Below are 20,132 nucleotides of genomic sequence, written 5' to 3'. Positions count from 1 at the left end.
TTAGCTGCACCTCTTTTAGTGATAGTATACAGAACGACTTTTTGAAATCGATACTTCTATGCTGATCTATAAACCGTTGCCCGCTCTATATCTATGAACCTTGATAATCCCCATCATGATGATCCTTCCTCAGAATCCCCCTCGTACTCCCGCAACTTTCACTCCGTCTACTCTCCGCACCCTCGCCACTCCGGCCACCAAGATATCGCTGCTCCCCTGCGCTCGACCCACCTTCTTCAGGCCCCATCAGGCCCTCTTCCCGCACGCCCTCCCGCCGCCCACGGCCCTTCAGCCTCCCCATCTCCAATTCCTGCGACCGCCCCGACGCATACGGATCGGAATTCCTGCGTTTCCCATATCGAGACCCGGACCCATATCCCCCGCTACTGCCGAGATTCGAGTCGCCGGCCGTGCCGTAGTAGTTTGTCACGGCGTGCATGAAGGGCCGGAGACAGAAGACCGTGCACGCGACCAGGGCATAGTTGAGTTGGACTTGGAAAAAGACGGCGGGGCGGACCGCGGCGAAGGTTGGGTTGGTGGAGGTAGTGTAGCCTGCCAGGCGGGAGAGGTGGAGGGCGGCGAATACGATTAGTCTGCCATTGTGCGGCTTTGGTTAGTTTTTCTTTCCTCACTGATCTGCAGGTTGGTAGGGCTGGATGCCAATGGTGGGGGTGCAGTCTGGGGGTAGAGCGTACGGTAGTCTTGCTGCGAAGGATATCATGATCACCAGTTTGTGGGGGACCTTCATCTGGAGGCCCCAGACGAGGGCGATGGAGAAGGCGAAGAGGATGATTTCGGTCGAGATGTCCAGGGCAGTGATGGCTTGCCAGCGGGCAAACTTTGTGGTTTCAAGTCGTTAGCGCTTTCCGGGATCGATTCAGTCGGCGCATGACGTTTGTCAAGTTGGAAAAGCCATTGCATCGTTTTGACATACCAGGTTATGGCATTGTTCGCCGGAGATGTGCCATGGCTGGCTCGCTTCGCACTCGATGGCAAGAAGAAGGACTGACACGAGGAACCCTACCACGGCCAATCCGCCTGTGGCCCATAAGATGCTCTGGTGGCGCTTGCGGGGCGTTAGGCGGAGGTAGATTGCTACTATGCAGCATTTGGAGAGGTAGATGGTGAGAAGGTAGAGGATATCGGCCGCAAGAACGGACTATATCTGCGTTAGCCCTCTCGCATCTAATGGAAAGGTGGGGGCGTGCATACACGTTGGATTCTATCAACCGCACTTTCAGCCAGGAGCGAAACGTCGGTCCCTAACCCTATACTTGCAGCTTGGAAGATGACAATCGATTCGGAAAGGGCGGTAATCTGTTTTGATCAGTTCCTTGACTACGGGCACTTCGAACTTTCCAATTGCCTACCGTCGCTGCGAGCAAGATAACATCGTCTGACCCCCATGGGGGACTCAGGAACGCGCGCACGTACACCCGGATCAGCAGGCAGACCAGGGAGATCATCAAGCAGATGGCGCCGGTGATTATGATAATCCCGGCATGGTGTTTATCGTCGATGGTCTCGAAGGGCGGCGACTGGCCAGGGGGAACTTTGATCGCCATCAGGGCAGGATCAAATTATTGACGCGAGTGAATACCTTGGGAGAAACAGTCCAGGAAATAGGGCACAAGACAGGGATCATGATGGTGGCATTTTGCATGTGTATTACTGTGTACAGTTGATTTACAATGGGCAGACCCATGCAGCTCGAACGATGGACTTAAACAGAGTTGGGGTCCAATACAACAAGGTAAACCCCCCCCCCCCCCTGATCGACTCGGGATATAAAAGAATAGAGAAGATAGAGATAGGAGCAAGAGATGTTCCGAGGCTCGGAAATCCTACAGGCGACCTCGAGGTGTTGGGGAACTTCGCTCGGAAACGCCCACGAAGGAACAGGCGAGCAACCAGGTCGGAGCCGACGTGCCGAGCCATTCATCTTGTTCAAGAAAGTCTGCGACGGAGAATCCGGAGCCCCACTGGGGCCAACTGCAAAACTCTGTCGAACGAGACTGGCGAATGCGTAGGAAAGTCGCAACAAGTCGCAGTCTTATGGACACGGCCTGCATGCCCACTTTTATTGTGCAAATGCATTTCCGGTCATTGCTGCACAGGAACTCGGGTTTCACCTGTATTAGGACATAGCTTGGGATATTCCATCATTCTAATTTCAATCCTGCGGATCTTTTTTTTTTTTCTCTTTTTTCTCTTCTTTTCAGCTGAGCCACGCAGATCGAATCTCGACTGGCCGGAGGTTTGGCCCCAGCCGGCCCCCGGGGGGCCTTCCTACGTCTGCCAAGAACAAACCCCTGTTTAACCCTACCCTGGTCGCAGGATGCAGTGGATTGCGAGATACGCAGCGTAATTTCTCCTCGGAAAAGCAAACTCAATACTGCATACAGATGTAACGCGCTCTTTTATTTTATTGGGAGGGATCCCGATAGGCCCACATATGGCGAAGTATTAACATCTGTTACGGAGAAGATCAGGCCCGCCGAGTGCGTCATCAGATTTCCCTCTTCACCAACGCGACGGGTGGGACGTAGTGATGCCGGCCCCGGAGCACGTAGTACACCACTGCAATGATTAAAACGCCCCCATACATAACAATGCACCAGTTCATGGTCTCGGGAGTGACCGTTGAGGAGAGCGGAAAAAAAGCAAATACGAACACCGGGAGCAGGAAGCACAATGCCCCGATATTAATTGCCATGCCGAATCGGCCCAGCGTCCACCTGTGAGGTCGAAGAGGCTCGCCTCGGATCCGCTTGAGGAGCACACATCCGATGGTGATGATGTAGGAAGACATCATGGCACCTATGGTGAGGGTTACAATGGCCAGGAGCGCCGTGGAGGAGCCGATATTGATGAGCGACAAGAGAACTGTTACGACCAGCGAAACCATCACGGCGTTCAAGGGGATATTCCAGTCCGGATTGACCTAGTGCGGTTAGCATTATGTTACCCCGTTCAAGAAGGAAAGCATACATATCCGAAGAAATCGGAGAAAGGGAGACCGCGGTCTCGTGCAAAGGACCATAGCTGGCGTGATGCTGTTGCTATTTCTGTGATGGTACTTGCGGTCAGAGTCAGCACCAGAATGGCCGTCATGGTGTTTGTGCCTGGAAGACTCTCGGTGGCATTGTAGAACACCTGGATGAACGGGTACCCTGTTGGCGTCGCCAAGATATCGTCAATGTCGCCCAAGGTGAAGCAAATCGTCACCAGCAACAAGAAGCCACATGCGGCATTGACGCAGACCGACGTAATCATAGCTTTTGGCAGCGTCTCAGAGGCATCTTTGATCTCCTCTGCTGCGAAAACAAGAAGAATATTAATGGAATCCAGGAACTCGATGGCATAGAGATTAAAACCTACACATATGCACCGCACAGTCATACCCAATCAATGCGGTGATGGTGGTCGAGAACCCCACAAGGGTAGCAGTGCCGTCGCTGTTCCACATGCCCCCATTGTTGAACTCGGTAAAGACCTGTTTTGCGCTGCGGCGAGGCGCAAGGACCCATAATGGAATGATGATGGCGAACAGGCCACACACATGCAGAATGAGAATCAACACTTCGACAAACGGGAGCCGCTTAGCCAGGAAGGTGTTGAAGATAATGGAAAACAGAGTGATCGCGATCACCAGCAGGGTCCCGTGCCATTGCTGGAAATCATACGTGGGATTGTTCAGCACGATCAGGCCTTGAATGATGGTTCCAGCTAAAAAGGCGATCGACACGATCGCGCACTGCCATCCCATGGCGCACAGCCAGCCTGCCATCGTTTAGTTCGTAGCCATAGCGAGGATGAGGACAAGGAACCATCTTACCAGTTATGTAACTAAGGAATTTTTGACAGCTCGGAGGCACAAATTCCGATACCCAATGGTACTGTCCACCCGAGGTGGGAGCCCTGGAAAGTCAGAATGCATGCAAATCAATACCTTTCGAAGGGTCTTACATCGAAGCCATCTCGGCTAGACTCAGAAATACCAGAAGAAAACCGACGGCGACAATCACGAAGCCCCAGATCAGGCCAGCCGTCCCCCCATCAGTAAGGCCTTGCTGTAGTAAACTAAACACAACGTCAGTTACATCGATGAGCCCGTCTGGGACCCTCGTAGCATACGTCAAAACAACCTCCCACGTGGCGATCAAGGTACAGCCGAACCCTACAATCGAGATAAATCGAAAGTTACGCTGTGAGGGTCAGCTCGGTCGTATCGGCCCCAGGATTAAACACACATACCCGCAAGACCTGCTCTCTCCCAAGAATGCTCATGTCGGCCTGGTCGGCCTGCGTGCCGCGCCATTTAGGCGCCACACGGCCCTTGGATGGCGCTTCTTCCATAGTAGAAACCGCAGAAGGGTCCTTATCCCAGAACATGGTAGACACGCTGGCTTAGAGGGGACCAGAGTTAAGGTAGGGAGCAAGAAAGTGTTTAACCTTTCGCAAAATCCTCCCCTCCTCCCCTTTCGGTATCTAATCCGCGCACGCCCATGGTGGAGCTGTCTTTTATTCTGTATGGGCGCCGTCAAACCCGAGACGGGGCTAACGCTGCGGTTGCACTATCGCGGGAGTTAGTGTGAATTAGCGCCTTGTGTTGATTGTGGATTTGGAAGAGTGCTTATTTCCACAGAGTGGGGGTGAGGAGCACTTGAAACCTGGATCTGGATCTTCTTTTTTGGGAGCCTCCTCGACTCCTTGCATGGCGGGGGGAAAGACCTAACGCCTGGGGATTTTGGGGGGCTTTGGGGTATTTTCTTAACTTCACCATGATCCCGCTCATCCCCATCGCACTTCTTTGGCTCGCATATCTTGTCTACCGCCATGTCATAACACCCTACGTCCTGTCTCCACTAGCATCCATTCCGAATGCTCATTTCACCTCTCCCCTTTCCAGCCGTTGGATCGACCATAAGCGCGACACAGGCGCTGAAGTCCTTGCCATCTATGCCCTGCACCAAAAGTATGGCCCGATCGTCCGGCTCGGCCCCCAGGAGCTGAGTGTGAACTCTCTCCATGGGCTGAAAGTGATATATACGGGCGCTTTTGAGAAACATAGCTTCTACAATGAATTTTTCGTCAATTTCAACACGGAAAATATGGTGGGGATGGTGCATAATGCGCCGCATGCGCACCAGAAACGCATGCTCAGCAAGATCTATTCCAAGTCATTTCTGCTCGAGTCGACTGATCTGCGCATGATCTGCGAAGTCGTACTATGGGACAGATTGATGCCGATTTTGCAACATGCAGCGCGCAGCGGAGAGGTGCAGCGCGCAGCGGAGAGGTGCTGAACGTCCTTCCATTGTTCCAGGCCGTCGGAATGGACTTCACTTCCTCGTTTCTGTTCGGATTAAGGCAAGGCACAAGATTTCTGTTCAATCTTCCCGAGTGGAATATCTGGTTAGAGGAGTATGAGCGATTCAAGTTCCTCAGCCGAGACGACCAATATATGGGATTTATAGAACGGTGGTGCATGGACTTCTGCGAACAGTTAGAGACGCCCATTGAGGACAATCAAAAAGACGAGAAACTGCCATTCACGCATCCAGTCGTCTACGACCAGCTAAGGCGAAGTCTTGCTGAGCAAAAAGAACCCGATCCACGTCCGCTCCAGCTCGCCGTGGCATCCGAACTGCTCGACCACCTAGTCGCAGGCCATGAAACGACAGGCATCACTTTCACATACATGATGTGGGAGCTGTCGCAGCATCCAACGCTTCAGTCTGAACTGCGAAAGGAGCTTCTCACTTTAGCTCCGTCTCTCCGCTATGCAGATCTAGATGGCGAGAGATCTCTCCCTCCTCTTTCTGCAGTTGACGCCCTCCCTTTGTTGGATGCTGTCGTCCGTGAAACGCTTCGTCTTCACTCCCCGGCTCCGGCTCAACTGCCTCGAGTCACTCCCAAAGTGCCTGGAGGAACTTCTCTGCACGGCTACGATAATATTCCAGGCGAGAGTGAGGGTCAGCTCGACTGCTTATTCTCTGCATCGTATCAGTGATGTTTATCCGAATCCGCTAGAATGGCTGCCGCACCGCTGGCTCGAAGCTGGTGACAAGATCCATGATATGAGACGACTGTTTTGGCCGTTCGGGAGCGGCGGGCGGATGTGCCTGGGCAGTAATTTTGCATTGCAAGGTAACGTGTTCGAGATCGGAATCATTGGGAAGAGAACTAATAATGCAGAAATCAAATTGGTTATGGCGGCTGTCTATTCCAATTACTCGACAGCTATTGTGGACGACGAGGGAATCGAGCAAGAATACGCGTTCATTGCATTGCCCCGAGGCCGGAAGCTGATGCTGAGGTTCTCTCCAGCCGAGTGATCAATATAGACACTGCGGTCAATAGTCGTGGCACTATCTACCCCAATACCTCTGGGATGCCAAGCGGAAAGCATCAGATGTGAGTCGGCAATATGATATTAAAAGTCGTTGTTGCAAGTCGATAAACTCCATAAATGTCATTCACCTTGATCATATATCATGTCATGGTTATATATTCATCGACATCCCAGATTGAGAGCCAGATTTTCCCTTTTCCAACAACCAAAAGGATCAAGAAAGGCGTCATGTTTCCCATATATCAAGCCAAGCGTCCAAGACATCGCTTCCTAGGAAAGGTCACTCCGACCGAGCATTTGACTAAAGCTCCGACGATGCGGACTCTCTATTCTTGAGCTCTCGCATAACTTGGTGTTTGGGATCAGCCTATTGAATGCTCCGCTGATCCTCCAGCAGTCGCTCCTGAATGTCCGGAATCTTGCGCCGTGTTTTCGGACAATTCTGGTAAACCATGGACGACATATCTATTCCGCACGAGCCCGGTGGACTATGCAATCAAAAATATGCTTCGAACTAGTTTCTGTGTATTTGGTCCTATGACTACCCGTGGATACACCTTTTGGCGCAGATGCAGGGATACCACTGGTCGATATATGAGGAGCTTCAAATACAGAACCCTTTTTTGTTCCAAATCAATTTCTTGATCATATAACGTGCGCACAAGTAGGTCACCATATATCTCAGGCCTGACGTAGTGAGTTTTTGTCGAGTTCCGAAGGGCTCTATGAATTGAGCTTCCCATTGACATAGGCACAGATAATGTCTGAAGGTACTATAGTTCAGGTCAGTAATAGTGGAAATGCGGGTAAGGCGGGCTAGTGTGGGGCGGATCCGCACTTTGCATTTTCCGGGGAAAAGGACGGGCTACCGCTGACAATTTGGTGCATTGCGAGCAGACCTCTGGACCAATTATGGAGTGGGGATCTTCAAATATAAACCGGTACGTGAGTTTCCGTAATACTCAGGGCAATGAGCTTCAGGAGTAGGTAAGAAACCACGGCCGACCTGTAATTTGCGTGGCATGAGTAACATCCATAGCATCGAAGACTGTATTACCAGCAAGTAACAAACAATAACATCGAAACCTAAATTGAAAGAGAGACAAGCCACATGGGCATACTGCCGGGGTATATTGCAAAAGAACACATCCACCCTTCTAGCCCCGCATTTCAACATCCGCAAAGCCCAAAGACATCCGAATCACAGCTCAGGTCAATCATTCATTATCAACGAACGAGTTGGCCAGGCGGCCGAAGAAGGGGACCTCAAAATGGTCAAGGGTTTCCACTATACCATGATCGAGACGGTCAGTGAATGTTGAGTCTGTTATACCTAGAAAACTTACCATCTCGATAAGCATGCAACCCCAGGTAGCAAATCAAGAAGAGGTCAATGGCAAAGAGCGTCCAAGATATAAACGAGGTCCAGGCGAACATCAGATGGATGACCTGTGATCTAGTCAGACCGATATGCTGCCAAACAGGAAGAACCTCGTGTTCGGAAACCTGAAGACTTACAAACATGGTAGCGAAAAGCATGCTCGACTGCCAGGCATGAAATCTACCACAAACAATGAGGTCAGTAACTAAGGTTGAGGCTGAGCACAGGCTAGAGCCAAGGGCAGCGCCTACCGGACGTAATCGCTCCTGTGCTCGGTCAATAGGAGGAACAATCCTCCCGCGGGAGGCAGTAGTAGATATGCCAGAGCTGCTTCCACATCCATACGAATCGGAAGGCTTGTCTCAAAAGCCCCCAAGCTCACATGGCCACCCTCGACGTCCCTCAAGCGGGTGTTCCCATGTCCAGCAAAATGGCGCGGCGATGGGAGATCGGCTGATGCTCGGGGCGAGCGGGGATTAGGAGATCTAACGCGGCTCTCGACAGGGGCGAGAGAGCTCGCTCGAGCTCCGGGGACTCGTCCTGATAAGGCGCGAAATTCATGCTGTCTGTAAGGAGGGAAGCGTTCCGAGAGGAAATTGTTCGCGATAAGGAGGCCGTGAAGCTCTCCTTATCGCTTCAACCGTCAAATGGGGGACGTTATCGGGTCGCGTGGCTTCGCGTTACGAGTACGAGTACGAGTAGAGGCCTCAGGCAGACACTGAATATCTGATTTGAGTACAGGATGACCTGGGTCAATCTCTTTGGGTATCTTGTTTTTCATTGGGCTCATCAATCCGTAAAATACATTGACATAAACAAATCTATATGCCGGGTTTAAGCCTTGCTGCCTCTACCCCGTGCAGCTCCGCCTCGCGCGATCCCACTAACGGGCCGTCGAGTGGCAGTCGAAGAGCCTCTCGTAGCCGCCGTCCGGCTGGTACTCACACTCGGCGTCCTTCCAAGGCCGGTACTGCGGACAGTTCCTCGACTGGTGCCACGAGAACCCCTCGTGCCCGCCAGTCGGCGCCGCTCATCCTCCTCGGCCTTGCGTGCTGCTGCCTCCCGCTGTTGCTGGAGCGCCAGCTCGCGTCGTTCAGCTGCTTGCTGTTTTTGTATAGCCTCCTGCTCCATATCGGCCACATCCTGTGTAGCACCCTGCCATTTCGGGTTCAGGATAAGTCGCTGGTTGTGTTCGGTTTGCGAGAGAATCTTTGTCCATGTGTTGAGAAGAGTAGACGCAGATGTTACAGTATTCGAGACCGTCTTCATGTATGTCTTTGTCAGTGCCTTCTTGTTTCATGCAAAGAGAATGTATTGCTTCGCCATGGCGACCAGAGCTAGCTCACCTCCATATTGCCCTTGGCATTGTCTAAACTTTTCAGGAGACCTTCAATTACATTGTTGATGTTTCGTACGCTGTGTAGCTCCGCATGGAGAGCTGCTTCTCGTGCCTCTTGTCGGTCAAATAAGGTGTCTCCAGCATTATGCGGCGCGTGGGATTCAGTTGTTGGGCTTTGTGTTCCTGGTTGGCGCTTGAATGCTTTCTGGTTGCCACGCTTGGAGGGAGAATTCCACAGATCCTCCGTATCCTCATCAGACAGGTCTAGTCTCTCCATTTCCTCGGCAGCGCTCCGTGCCATTGTTGCGATTCGAGCTCAGATGGAGCGAAACAGTGTAGCAAGACGCATCAAATGCCCAGAGCTGACGATAATCAAGAGTGATCCAATCGGGAAATATTGTCAACAACGGGCGGGGCTGTTATTGGGGCCTTGGCGCCCAAACCGAGGAGGCGGTCAATGGAGGAGGCTGGGAAGGGCTGGGTGAACATTCCGCCTTGAAACACCTCCCTTCTTTCATCCTCAACTTCTCTGCTGCGTTTTGTTTGCATTGATCTCTTTTGAAAGCATAGTCTGCTACTTGGATTCACTCACTCAAGCGCCCTGGATACTGTTGTTCACTCGAATTTGTTGACTTGCCCTTGATTCATCCATATCCAAGGAATCCCCGACAGCGACCGCGACTGTAGGGCTCCGAGTAGCCTACTCCCAACAAAGGAACAAACTTCGAAGCAAAGACCAAACAATTTGTGGCAAAACGATATCCAATATGGCGACCACTCCACCTCCTCCATCGCCATCTGCGCTGAGGATGCCTGCTGCACCACTGCATGGCTCTGGATATGACACCTTCGAGCCCTACCCAACGCGATCTTCAGCAAGACTGGCCAGCCAACGCGCGTCAAGGAAGGAGACAACCCCACCAAACCCAGGGTCACCCAGTACGCGAATCGGATCACCAAAGAAAGGACGAAGGACCGGAGAAACAGCTTTATCCACACCCTCTGGCTCCAGCTCAACCAACCAGCGACGCGGAAAGGCTATGGCTTCTCTGATGAGTAGTGAATGCAGCAACTCTCAGTTTGGATTTTCTTCTTCGTCCCGTGCCTCTACAAGCCACCCTCTTCCCACACCTGCAAAGACTCCTTCCAAGAAAAGCACCCCATCCAACTTTTCTTCCACTTCGCGCACACTGTTCCCTTCAGCCAGCAAAATGGGTCGACGTCGTACTCCCTTTGCTCTGGAGTGTTTCGCCGACGATCCCGCATTCTCCAACAATATCGAGATATTCACTGATTCTCGCGACCGTATCCCTGAGGCGTCCACTGATCAATCAAACCCTTTCAGTGCTGCACCTGCTGAAATGCCCAAGACTCCTGCACGTCGTAAGCCTTCCCCTCGTCGCGAGGGCCGTGTGACCCGTGCCGCACAGAGGGAGATGGATCTGGAGAGTAATGAATCCATGAACTTCATGTTGTAAGTAGATTCCCTTCCTCCATCATCTACCCCCATCACTGATGAAAATCTGCAGCCGTGGCAAGCGTGTCATTCGAAAGATGGTTGAGGATGAGGAAACCGACTCTGATGACCCCAACGGCTTGAGTCTGTTCTTGTCACGCCCGGATCTCTTGCCTGACTCTGAGGTCCTGAATGACCTCAAGCCTCTGCGTGCCGAGGATGTCAAACCCCGCATGCTCTGGGAGCGCAAGGATAAGCCTCGCAAGCAGAGTACCAGCTATGAGGAGTCTCTGGAAGACGCCGCGACTGATGATGAAGATATCTTCAATCTAGATCCAAAGTCTCCTGCTCCTACTTCCCTTGATCTGCAGAATGCCCCTGGTGCACGTACGCTTTCTGATGGACGCTTTGGCACCCCTGAGGAAACTCCTTCCGGAGCCAAGCAAGCGGCGACCGCGACCGATACTCAACCCAAACGCCCCTTCGCCAACTGGATGCGCAAGAAGAACCCTGATGACATCTCTCCTGCCACCACACCTGTCAAGCGTGGACCTAGTGATGATATGGCCAACCCAGTCGACGTCCCTTCGTCCAAGCGAACCCGGGCAGGTGGACGCCGTTAGGCATCTCCCGCTTACATTTCACGGGCTCTGATGCTTCGGGAAGGCTTCGACAAATTCTGCATCATACGGGCGCGGGCACCTTGTTTTTTTCTTTTCTTTTCTTTTCTTTTCTTTTTTTTAACTTTCTTTTTTTTTCTTTAATTATTTTTCTTTTCTTTCATGCGCTGCACTCAAGTATGCCAGGCCTTGTTGCTGCACATTTCTTCTGCCTTTGCTTTGTGTCCCTGCAGGATAGTGGAAGTGCTATTTCTTCCATGATTTAATCTGCTTCGTCCCCTACGACTGATGGATATCGTTATCAAGCATAAGGGTTTTGTTTCTTACTCCTTTTTCAACTGGCGTGTGGCATGGATCTGGGACTGGAATACCAATGGTAACTAGCGTTTTATGATGGGCCTTGCGGAGTCATGGTTCCTTTGCGAATAATCGTTTTGTTCTTGCTCTTCCTGGCGGCTTTTCTAGGGATCTGTGAGATGCCCCTAGGTGAAGCTTCTACGCTACTCAAATCAAAATGAAGTGTTTCCAATATGGAATCTAGCATATTCTCACTTCCGTAAATGGTATGTAAGTATGTAGAATGATGGTTGGGGAGGCCATCCCCACTATCCTCAATGTTGTGTATTGGCACCAATCTATGAAAGAGGTACAACTCATGTGCATGAAACAGGGCTGCCAACAAAGGAAAATCGTACAATGCAAATCAGAGAACGTCTCTTTATCGTCATAAACCGCGTAATGGAAAGCCCCAACGTAACTCCAGAGGTGAATGCGTAACACCACGCTTCAGTAATCCCGATCAAGGGTCACCTGAAATCAGATAAACTCTAGATCATCATCATCAGACAGAATTGGCTGCTGAGAGGTATCAGGGCCACCCAAGCTTTCTCGTCCAGCCTCTCTGATTCCCTTCGCCGTAATAAAGCGAGTCTTCTTGACCTCAGCCCCCGACCTGTCTCCGTCGTCCGCGCATTTTTTTCTTCGGACTCAATCGTACTCTTTCCGCCCTGCCGTAACTCCCCAAGCTAAAATCACTGATACTAGCCGGGATTCTGTTAGGCGTAGACGCAGAGGGCTTTTGATCCTTGTTCTCAGTAGAAGGCGACCCCACGCCTTGCCGGAGGTAATCGGCGCCGGGACCCCCAATGCGGCCAGCAACAAGTCTCTGTCTGATATCCCGCTCGCGCTTCTGCTCTGCAAGACGTCTACGCATCATGTCCTCTTTGCTCCCTCTGCCTCGGGGTCCCATGCCTGCTGCCGCAATAAAGGGGTCGTCAATTGCATCGATCAAGCTCGCTGCAGAGCCACCGCCCGTAACTGGGTTGTATGAGGTACGACCTGCGCCACGGTTTTTTGGAGCTGGTGCCACATAGTATGTGGACTGGGAGCTGAGATCATATTTGGGGCCTTCATCCAATAACCCTTCTATGGCCCTTTTCGACATGTCATGGCTGTTTCTCCAGCCGCTGCCATTACTTCCGCTGTGGGCGTGAGAAAAGAATCCTGTTCGTGAGCCGGATCGCCCGCCTGGGCCATAGTTGGTGTTTTGGCTGTTCACACCGGAGCGCTGGCCTTGGGTCCTCCGGACCTGGAGGTCAATGTGGAAATCGCAGAACTCGGTCTTTCGCCCATCAACCCAGGATTGACAGGTTTTGCCATCTTTGCGCATGGCTTTGCAAAAGCCGATGTCCTGGGCCTTGCCTATTTCGAGGACTTTGTCGTCGGATGAGGAGAGAACCAGGCTGAAACGGTTAGTGTCTAGTTTGTGCTTCGGAGGCGGCATGATTGTGGGATTGAGGATTGCGACGAGAGTGCCCTCTGTGATCTTGTAGTAGCGTGGGAAGGCTGTGTCGAAGAGGAAGAGATCGATGGTCCACTTGAGATCGGTCAGCGTGATCACCATGTACTTATTAGTGTTGTTGAGTCCGTCATCATAAGGGTTGGCCTCTTTAGCAGTCGAATTCTCCTTCTGCTTGGTTTCTTTCGGGTCTGATTTCGAGGCCACGATCCCGAATACCACATAATCGCCATCTATCTCGTCTGGTAGCTCGAAGTCGGGTGTTTTAATGGTTTTCAGGAGGTCCGGAATGCGAAGGATCTTCTTATCAGCCATACTGCGACTCAGGAACGAATGAGGCAAAATGCGGCTCGATAAGTGAAGCGATGAATAAGACTCAAACTTGGAAGGATCAGGCGTACTCGACGATTCTCGATCTGGAGTATCAGAGGGTAGATCTTTCCGGGCCCCGCTATTCGTGAGCTGTCTTTTGCCATTCCCCTCCCTTATATTGGAGGTTGTTTGGCTTCTCTTGAGACCTCCAGGCCGCGGAGCCACGTCGAGAGACCGAAGGATTTCTTCCCGATTGAATTGTTGCACCTGTGGTTCTCGGTTTGCGGACGGAAGTGCCGAATCCGGTTCCTTCGCGGCCATGGCTTTGTAGGATTCTATCTCTGCTTGGTCCAGTTGGAAGCCTGAGCTGCGACTTGCTTGGACCCTCTCCGCTCTCTCCAGTCGGGCCTTTTCGGCCTTCTCTGCTGCTCGTCCTTCTGCCATTCGCTCACTGAAGCTTTTGATACGCGTCAATCCCCCACCTCCTGCTGGGGAAGTTTGGGGCCTTGGTGAGAACAGGTCGCTTGAACGGGACGTAGCACCGGGACGAGTTCCAAGGTGACTGGCGGGGCGAGGGTCAGGCCTTGAGCTCCGCGGCCGTTTTAATGACACATCAGAAGCTTTCCATCCTTTATCGATACCCAATTGGCGTCGTCGAGGCGACCAGGGCTCCGGGGCTGGGGTCAGCTTCTTCGTAGGTGACATGGGAACCTGAACTCCGTCGCTAGGCGCCCTTTGGTGTGAAGGTGGAGGACTCCTCAGCGCAGAGGCGCGTGACGGAACCTTGGATGTCGATGCAGGCATTTCGTCCTCATCGTCCGGATTCGAGGTGAGAGTTCCTGAGCGGCCTCGGTTCTTTTGCAGTTGCTTCAACTTTAGACGGGCCTGGATTTCGGCGAGCTTCAGCTGCAGGGTCTCCTCGTCCTCGCCATCTTCCAGCTCATCATCCAAGATCTGGTTCGCTTTTGAGTGCAAATTGGGAGTTGTGCTCGAGCGTTTCATGGGAGACGAAAGTAATTCTCGGCGGCGTTGCATATCCTGGTATTTTCGGCGACCTCCCGGGGAGCTGAGCATGGCGTCTCGGGGTGACTTTGGAGGCCAAGCTGAGTCCGCCACTGGGGATTCCTTCACTTAACAATAATCAAAGTGTAGCAAACCGGAAGAACTCACTTTTGATCCACGATTAAGGGGCGATTTCTCCAAAATTGCGGCGACCGTTGAGCGTCATTCCCCGCACCTTCAACTGTTTCACCGGTGAAACACGCAAGTTTGCCTGACAACAGTAAAGACAGTGTCGGGATTATGGCAGACAGTCGAAAGAGCCGCGAGAAAAACACGAAATGGGATCAAGCCACAACGAAACAAAAACCCGCAGGGATCACAGGGATTGGAAGTGATGGATCACCCTGCATGGCCCGCACATGATTGGCGCGTCGGGGCGCGTCTCGCGAATTTCCCTTCTTTCCGCAGCGAACGTACTTCTTATCTTCACCCTCTTTGCCCACAATGCCTCGAACACGATCTGCTGCCCCATCAGAGACGGCTGAGCCTGTGAAGGGACAGAAGGGAGTATTGACCTCCGTGGAGACTCCCAGCAAAACTTTCATCTTGCCCAAATCCACCAGCAGCGACGCGCGCTTGCTCTCCCTTCCGAACCCGCAGACCGGCGACCTGTCACGCTACTACTTCTGCCCTGAACGCGGAATATTCGAATTCATAGTCGTCTCGACACCTTCTCATGCGCCGCGCAGTATCCTGTTCACCTATGCGCGCCAATTGAGCCGGGAGAATGGAGCAAACGCTTCCAATGCCATGATAGCGAAAAAGGCCGATCTACTAGTCGCGACGCCTATTGACCCCATATTCTTCTTGATCCCCCTTCTTGTGCCCTCTTCAAAGTCAGGGCAATCCCTCTTCCAACCCTTGGACGATATAATTGATTCCAACGATGACCTCTCCCCTCACCTGCGCCATGTTCTTTACGACGACAAATTCCGCAGCACGCTTCTATCGCGCGCCGGATCGATCTGCGACACCGTAGAAGCAGGCGACGAAGTCATGCTGCGGTTTAGCGAGACGCAGCTCCTCAAAGAAATAGTCGGAAAGGCAGAGCGAATGGCCACTGCTGGGCTTCCAGCTAGCTTGGAGGAGCGCTTCATCCGCCAGGCGCTTGCCGCGCCATTAATGGCAGTTAAACGCGAGGATGTATTGACTAATCAGGCGCCCAGCATCGAGGATGCAGTCTCCGTCGCAGAAGACAAGCCAGAATCGCCATCCACCGTCGCTACGGCGGCGACGCCGTCTGTTTCAACGCCAGTCGGGGAGTCGACGCCCGTGCCGCAGTTGCCAGGCGACGAGTCAGCTGCGGGAGAGAACGTTGCACGTCTGCTACGTATATCTACTGCGCTGGCGTACATGAAGGAGACATACCTATCTCCAGCACTGGCTAGTCGATTGGATGTGCTTCTCGCCGCCCCTGAAAGCCCAGTGGACTTCAAGCCGTTGATAGATCGGTTGAAAGAGCTCGCTGATATGCGCGCTGAGGCTCTTGCATCTCGTAAGATGTCTGACTTCACCCGGAAGCGAGGCTTGGACGATGAAGAGGTTGAAGCTCGTGCCGAGAAGAAACGCAAGAAGGAAGAAGAAGAGAAGAAGGCCAAAGCTTCAGAGTCCCGTAGCGTGAAGAACTTGAAGAAGGTTAACACTACCGGTATGAAGAAGATGAGTGATTTTTTCAAGAAAAAGTCTTGAACGAAGTCCTTGTCGGCACAACCTATTATGCACTTTGCCAATTCTATGGCTCACAGGAGTGGCCAAATCTAGCCACTGCCCAGCTTCGTCTACGTCCACGGGGTGTGTTACCTTGGCTCACAGAAAGTAGTCTTGGTTACTGAGCGACATATATTCTGGGATCATCTCCCGTTTGTCGAATCGGCCATTCATCTGTGGAAAATCCGTCTTCGGGACCGGACGGGTACATCTCTACCCGATTCGAGAATCCCTGCCTCCTTCCAGGTTTGCTCGTGTGCTTGAAGCATCCACAAAAGACACTAGAGCACAGGACTCTTGAAGCTTGAATAAATTTTGATTTATTATCTATTAGTCCCTCGGGACCCAATAACACAAATTTTCCACACAAATTTTTCCACCTCAATTCTCAAGAGCTCATAGAGCAACCTGGTCAATCGCAGCACCGGTAACCCTAATTCACGTGTTAGCAACAATCATTCCAAAGTGAAGGATGCTCGTCAGGTTGAAACATACACAAAAGAGCCGTTGGAAGGCTTGCTGATAACCATAGCTTCCTGCAGCTTCTCCGCAGTGATATCAGGGAAGTGTTTAAGGTAATACTCATTTCGCAATGCAGTGGTAACAGCCTCCACCTTACCCTGAGGCAGCATGTGCACAGTACAGCCACCCCACCCAGCACCAGTCAACCGACTACCCCAAGTACCAGCCTTGCGAGCAATAGCGCAGATCTCATCGACCTCGGGAGCACTGCACTCGTAGGAATCGCGGCACGACTCCTGCGACTCGTTCAGAAGCTGGCCGAGGTAGTGGATACGTTTCTCGTCCAACTGTGAGGCCTTGGCTAAGCAGGCCTTGAAGTCGAGCACGCGGCGCGCCTCCTTGAAGCAGTGCAGAGCTCGCTGGCGCAGCTTGAAGCGGTCTGCTTGAACCGGGAATGAGGAGAGGAATTCCGTTTCCAAGTCAGCCACGCTGGTTCCGAGGAGGGCGGCCATCTCTTCACGGGTGTAGCCCTCTTCTTTGGTAAAGAGGTCTTGAGTGGCTTGGATGACGGAGTCAATCTGGTACTTGAGTGGGTCGCCGAGGCGGCCTTCCTTGGTCATCAGCTGGTTCTGGAAGTTGCGCAAGCTGTAGCCCAGGGAGCTGTTGTCCTTGGGGAGGGTGAGGTCGTAATTCTTGGCCAGGATTGCGGCGGCGAGAGTGCACTCTGCGACGCGCAGATTGTAGTGTCGAGGGGCGGTGTCGGCCTTGTTGGAGGTCACGAAACTCTGGGCCATGAGGAAGGTAATTTCGTCGGCGGCCTTGGGAATTGCAACGTGTTCCACTGCGAAGGCAGGGAAGAATTGGGTATAGAGCAGGAAGCCGCGCTTGGAGAAGATTGAGGCGGCTTGGTCCATGCTGTTAGGAGTATCGGATTAGTATCCAACCCACAAAAGTTTTCTCATTGGTATAGCGATAGGAGTCCGACTTACCCGCCCGAGTAGACGCCGACTGCCCGTTCTGATACGACAGCCAGGTCGAGCAGATCCTGCTTTGACACATTGTGGTTGTTGGCCTTCATGACGGCAAGCGCACTGGCACAGACGAAGGCAGCACTGCTTGAGATACCACCGCCTGGGGGTACGTTACCGTCAACGAGGATTTCCATGCTGACGGGTGCAATGCCATCTGGACGCTCCTTGCGCAGGAACTTCAAGGCACCTAACAGACCGGCCTTGAAGTAATTGATCCATTCGTGCTTCTTCGGGTCGATCTCGATATCGGTCTTGTGAGGCACACTGAATTCGCGTGTGGGGAATTTCTCCGGTGAGACGTTGGCAATCTTGACTGTGGACTCGGCGGCACCAGCGGGGACGATCTTGACAGCCATGATCACATCGACGCTGACGGCGGTGGGAGGACATCGTAAAGAGAGTAGTCGATGTGCTCGCCAATAATGTTCACACGCCCAGGGCTGCGCGCAACAAAGTCTGGACGATGGCTGTATTCCTTGTTGAATTGCGAAACCAGGTTGGTAAAGCGCTGCTGGTGCTCTGCAGCCGCGGTGTTCACGGAGGCATCGTCGGTGGCGTAGACCTCCGCGATCGATTCTGTTTGCGGGACAAGTTCTTGCGGGGTCGCCATGGCGGGGTAGAGATCCAGGTTACGCAACGATGGAGGAAAGGAGAGGAGAAGGAGAACAAGAATAGGAACTGTGAAAGACAAATCCTGTCAAAGTTCCTTAGACGAAATGAAGCATTGACTTTCCCAAGTTCGGACCCGCAAGAGAGGCGATGACGCGGGACACCCCGCGGCTCGTTGGAATACAGTGGGGAGATGTTTCATTCCGGTGTCCCTATACAGCGTAGCTTTGCGGGGGGTCGCATTGACCCGCGTCCGTCATCTACCCTCAGAGCATCCATTGGCTAGGGAATTTCAGGGACTGGACTTCTTGAATCAGATTGTCGTCGCGATTGGCACCATGTCACAGTGGGTATAGTCTCAGAACGATGCGGAAATTCGGGAGTCGAGAATTCCCTATGTGGAAATTTATGCCCGTGGTATACCGTAGCTGAGACCACACGGATCCAATGACCTCCATGAAGCTGAAAAACTGAAGTTCAAAGCCATCCAACCCCATAGCATCTCGCTCGGACCTTCCATTCAAGTTTTAGTCGGCCTACAGAACGCTGACCCAGACTCGGGCCGGGTCCTCCCACTCTGCTTTCCGGTTCTTTGGCATTCTGTCGCTTTGTAACTGGAGCTGGTTTTGATTTATCAAGCCAAGGAGAATATCTTATGCAAGGAGATGATATCTCGCCGAGTTTCGATGGCCTTTCAGAGTTCCCTCGTTCTAGATAGATTGATATAAGTGCTTGTGCTAAGATATGCGCATGTATATCTAGGATATAACTCTACTATCGGTTATCTAAACCCGTTCAATATAGAACAAAGCACGGACAAATATAGATATACGCACGAATTGAAGAGGATTTATCTATAAAACTCAATTGCTATCTATAACCATTATAGCTCTCCACCGCTGCCGGTAATCGTAGTATGAAGAGTATGAATGGGAGGCTGTACTCAAGCTATTTTATCTTGTGACTCACTACGCCCAGTCCGCGGGTCAAAGGGCGGAGTACGGTGCAGCAATTAATGGCGACTCGACTCTCAACGAGAGTGGGCCTTCAATACGTTGCGGCCAGAGCGACCCTCAACCATTGCAGCAACCGCCAGCTGTACCACAACCGCAGAGTCGTTCCTGGGGCCCATATATCTCGACAAGATGCCTTCACGATCGATAACCTTTTGCTAGTACGCAAGCATTATGGGAACATCCATGCCTCAATAAACCGCCTGGAACGGGTGAACGCATCGAGAAAAATGACCGTTATATTGTCTACTAACAGATTAAGATGCCGCCATCGTCGGAATCTGATCCTTCATTCTCCTCCGAGCTGTCACTTTCCTTCGAGCTGCGATCCTCCTCAAGGCAGCTCATTGATGCCGACTCTGAATCTTCAAACAAAAATGAAATATCCCTACTCTGCAAGTCTGTGAGGCACGACCTCGAGTCTGGATGCCAACGACTTTTTCGGGTCTTTTGAAGCACTTGATTGATAAGCTCTTCACGGAGATCTTGGGTCATCTTACTCAGGATCATCCTTTGCTGTCTTGCCACAGACTCGGTAGGTGGCTCCCTCTCATATGGGGGACTCCACTTTGGCCATAACTTTTTGTGCGATGACGGCCTCACCATACGAGCAGGATGGTGTCTGAAGTAGAGTTCACAGCACAGACACGCCGGCTTACTACAGGCAATGAAGTGATCATTCCCTGCGAAGTCCCGTTCTGCTCGATGGAAATGCTCAAGGACTGCAACCTCAGCATGTACAGAAGTCTCAGACTGGCTGTAACAACGCAAGAACTTTTTAAAGATGCCCTGTATGGAATCTAGGTGAATAAGGCCCTCCTCAAATTTGTCCCGCTCTTTTGAACCTTCCCTGAACATCCGATTCGTAATCCCTCGGAGATTGGTATGCCCATCACGCAATGGCATTCGCACACCTGAGATAGTATCGACACTCATGACTGTATGACTCTGCAGTATATTCCAAAAGTCGCGGGCGTCCCTCAC

At 52.1% G+C, this 20,132-nt stretch overlaps 9 protein-coding genes across 9 annotated transcripts; 3 read left to right on the top strand and 6 right to left on the bottom strand.

Moving 5' to 3' along the window:
- Positions 1 to 91: 91 nt before the first annotated feature.
- N7468_004400 (uncharacterized protein) lies at positions 92 to 1,565 on the bottom strand (the record flags this gene model as incomplete). Its single annotated transcript, XM_058473697.1, has 5 exons — positions 92 to 593; positions 633 to 838; positions 935 to 1,159; positions 1,213 to 1,317; positions 1,371 to 1,565. The coding sequence occupies 5 exons, from the start codon at positions 1,563 to 1,565 to the stop codon at positions 92 to 94; spliced, it is 1,233 nt and encodes a 410-aa protein (XP_058332700.1).
- Positions 1,566 to 2,509: 944 nt separating this feature from the next.
- N7468_004399 (Amino acid/polyamine transporter I) lies at positions 2,510 to 4,395 on the bottom strand (the record flags this gene model as incomplete). Its single annotated transcript, XM_058473696.1, has 7 exons — positions 2,510 to 2,944; positions 2,992 to 3,317; positions 3,382 to 3,783; positions 3,839 to 3,921; positions 3,970 to 4,083; positions 4,138 to 4,208; positions 4,258 to 4,395. 7 exons carry the CDS (start codon positions 4,393 to 4,395, stop codon positions 2,510 to 2,512), a joined length of 1,569 nt encoding a protein of 522 aa, XP_058332699.1.
- A 389-nt stretch (positions 4,396 to 4,784) lies between these two features.
- N7468_004398 (cytochrome P450) lies at positions 4,785 to 6,341 on the top strand (the record flags this gene model as incomplete). Its single annotated transcript, XM_058473695.1, has 3 exons — positions 4,785 to 5,228; positions 5,276 to 5,978; positions 6,037 to 6,341. The coding sequence occupies 3 exons, from the start codon at positions 4,785 to 4,787 to the stop codon at positions 6,339 to 6,341; spliced, it is 1,452 nt and encodes a 483-aa protein (XP_058332698.1).
- Positions 6,342 to 7,575: 1,234 nt separating this feature from the next.
- N7468_004397 (Tic20-like protein) lies at positions 7,576 to 9,379 on the bottom strand (the record flags this gene model as incomplete). The annotated part of the gene is made up of 6 exons (XM_058473694.1): positions 7,576 to 7,646; positions 7,705 to 7,807; positions 7,877 to 7,919; positions 7,991 to 8,279; positions 8,594 to 9,029; positions 9,086 to 9,379. The coding sequence occupies 6 exons, from the start codon at positions 9,377 to 9,379 to the stop codon at positions 7,576 to 7,578; spliced, it is 1,236 nt and encodes a 411-aa protein (XP_058332697.1).
- Positions 9,380 to 9,845: 466 nt separating this feature from the next.
- N7468_004396 (uncharacterized protein) lies at positions 9,846 to 11,157 on the top strand (the record flags this gene model as incomplete). The annotated part of the gene is made up of 2 exons (XM_058473693.1): positions 9,846 to 10,552; positions 10,608 to 11,157. The coding sequence occupies 2 exons, from the start codon at positions 9,846 to 9,848 to the stop codon at positions 11,155 to 11,157; spliced, it is 1,257 nt and encodes a 418-aa protein (XP_058332696.1).
- Positions 11,158 to 11,970: 813 nt separating this feature from the next.
- On the bottom strand, positions 11,971 to 14,338 carry N7468_004395 (Mcm10/DnaG-type zinc finger protein; the record flags this gene model as incomplete). Its single annotated transcript, XM_058473692.1, has 2 exons — positions 11,971 to 12,106; positions 12,222 to 14,338. The coding sequence occupies 2 exons, from the start codon at positions 14,336 to 14,338 to the stop codon at positions 11,971 to 11,973; spliced, it is 2,253 nt and encodes a 750-aa protein (XP_058332695.1).
- A 432-nt stretch (positions 14,339 to 14,770) lies between these two features.
- On the top strand, positions 14,771 to 16,015 carry N7468_004394 (uncharacterized protein; the record flags this gene model as incomplete). Its single annotated transcript, XM_058473691.1, has 1 exon — positions 14,771 to 16,015. The coding sequence occupies one exon, from the start codon at positions 14,771 to 14,773 to the stop codon at positions 16,013 to 16,015; it is 1,245 nt and encodes a 414-aa protein (XP_058332694.1).
- A 414-nt stretch (positions 16,016 to 16,429) lies between these two features.
- On the bottom strand, positions 16,430 to 18,136 carry N7468_004393 (uncharacterized protein; the record flags this gene model as incomplete). The annotated part of the gene is made up of 4 exons (XM_058473690.1): positions 16,430 to 16,466; positions 16,529 to 17,410; positions 17,485 to 17,870; positions 17,915 to 18,136. The coding sequence occupies 4 exons, from the start codon at positions 18,134 to 18,136 to the stop codon at positions 16,430 to 16,432; spliced, it is 1,527 nt and encodes a 508-aa protein (XP_058332693.1).
- A 1,261-nt stretch (positions 18,137 to 19,397) lies between these two features.
- Positions 19,398 to 20,006, bottom strand: N7468_004392 (nucleic acid/nucleotide deaminase domain-containing protein; the record flags this gene model as incomplete). The annotated part of the gene is made up of 1 exon (XM_058473689.1): positions 19,398 to 20,006. The coding sequence occupies one exon, from the start codon at positions 20,004 to 20,006 to the stop codon at positions 19,398 to 19,400; it is 609 nt and encodes a 202-aa protein (XP_058332692.1).
- Between the last annotated feature and the right edge of the window lie 126 nt (positions 20,007 to 20,132).

Source organism: Penicillium chermesinum (genome assembly GCF_028974085.1).
Source record: "Penicillium chermesinum strain IBT 19713 chromosome Unknown utg000003l:1.0-5111272.0:1.0-5115320.0, whole genome shotgun sequence".
NCBI classification, from domain to species: Eukaryota; Fungi; Ascomycota; class Eurotiomycetes; order Eurotiales; family Aspergillaceae; genus Penicillium; species Penicillium chermesinum.
Note: the sequence above shows the minus strand (reverse complement) of the source record. Positions and strands in the feature narration are given on the sequence as shown.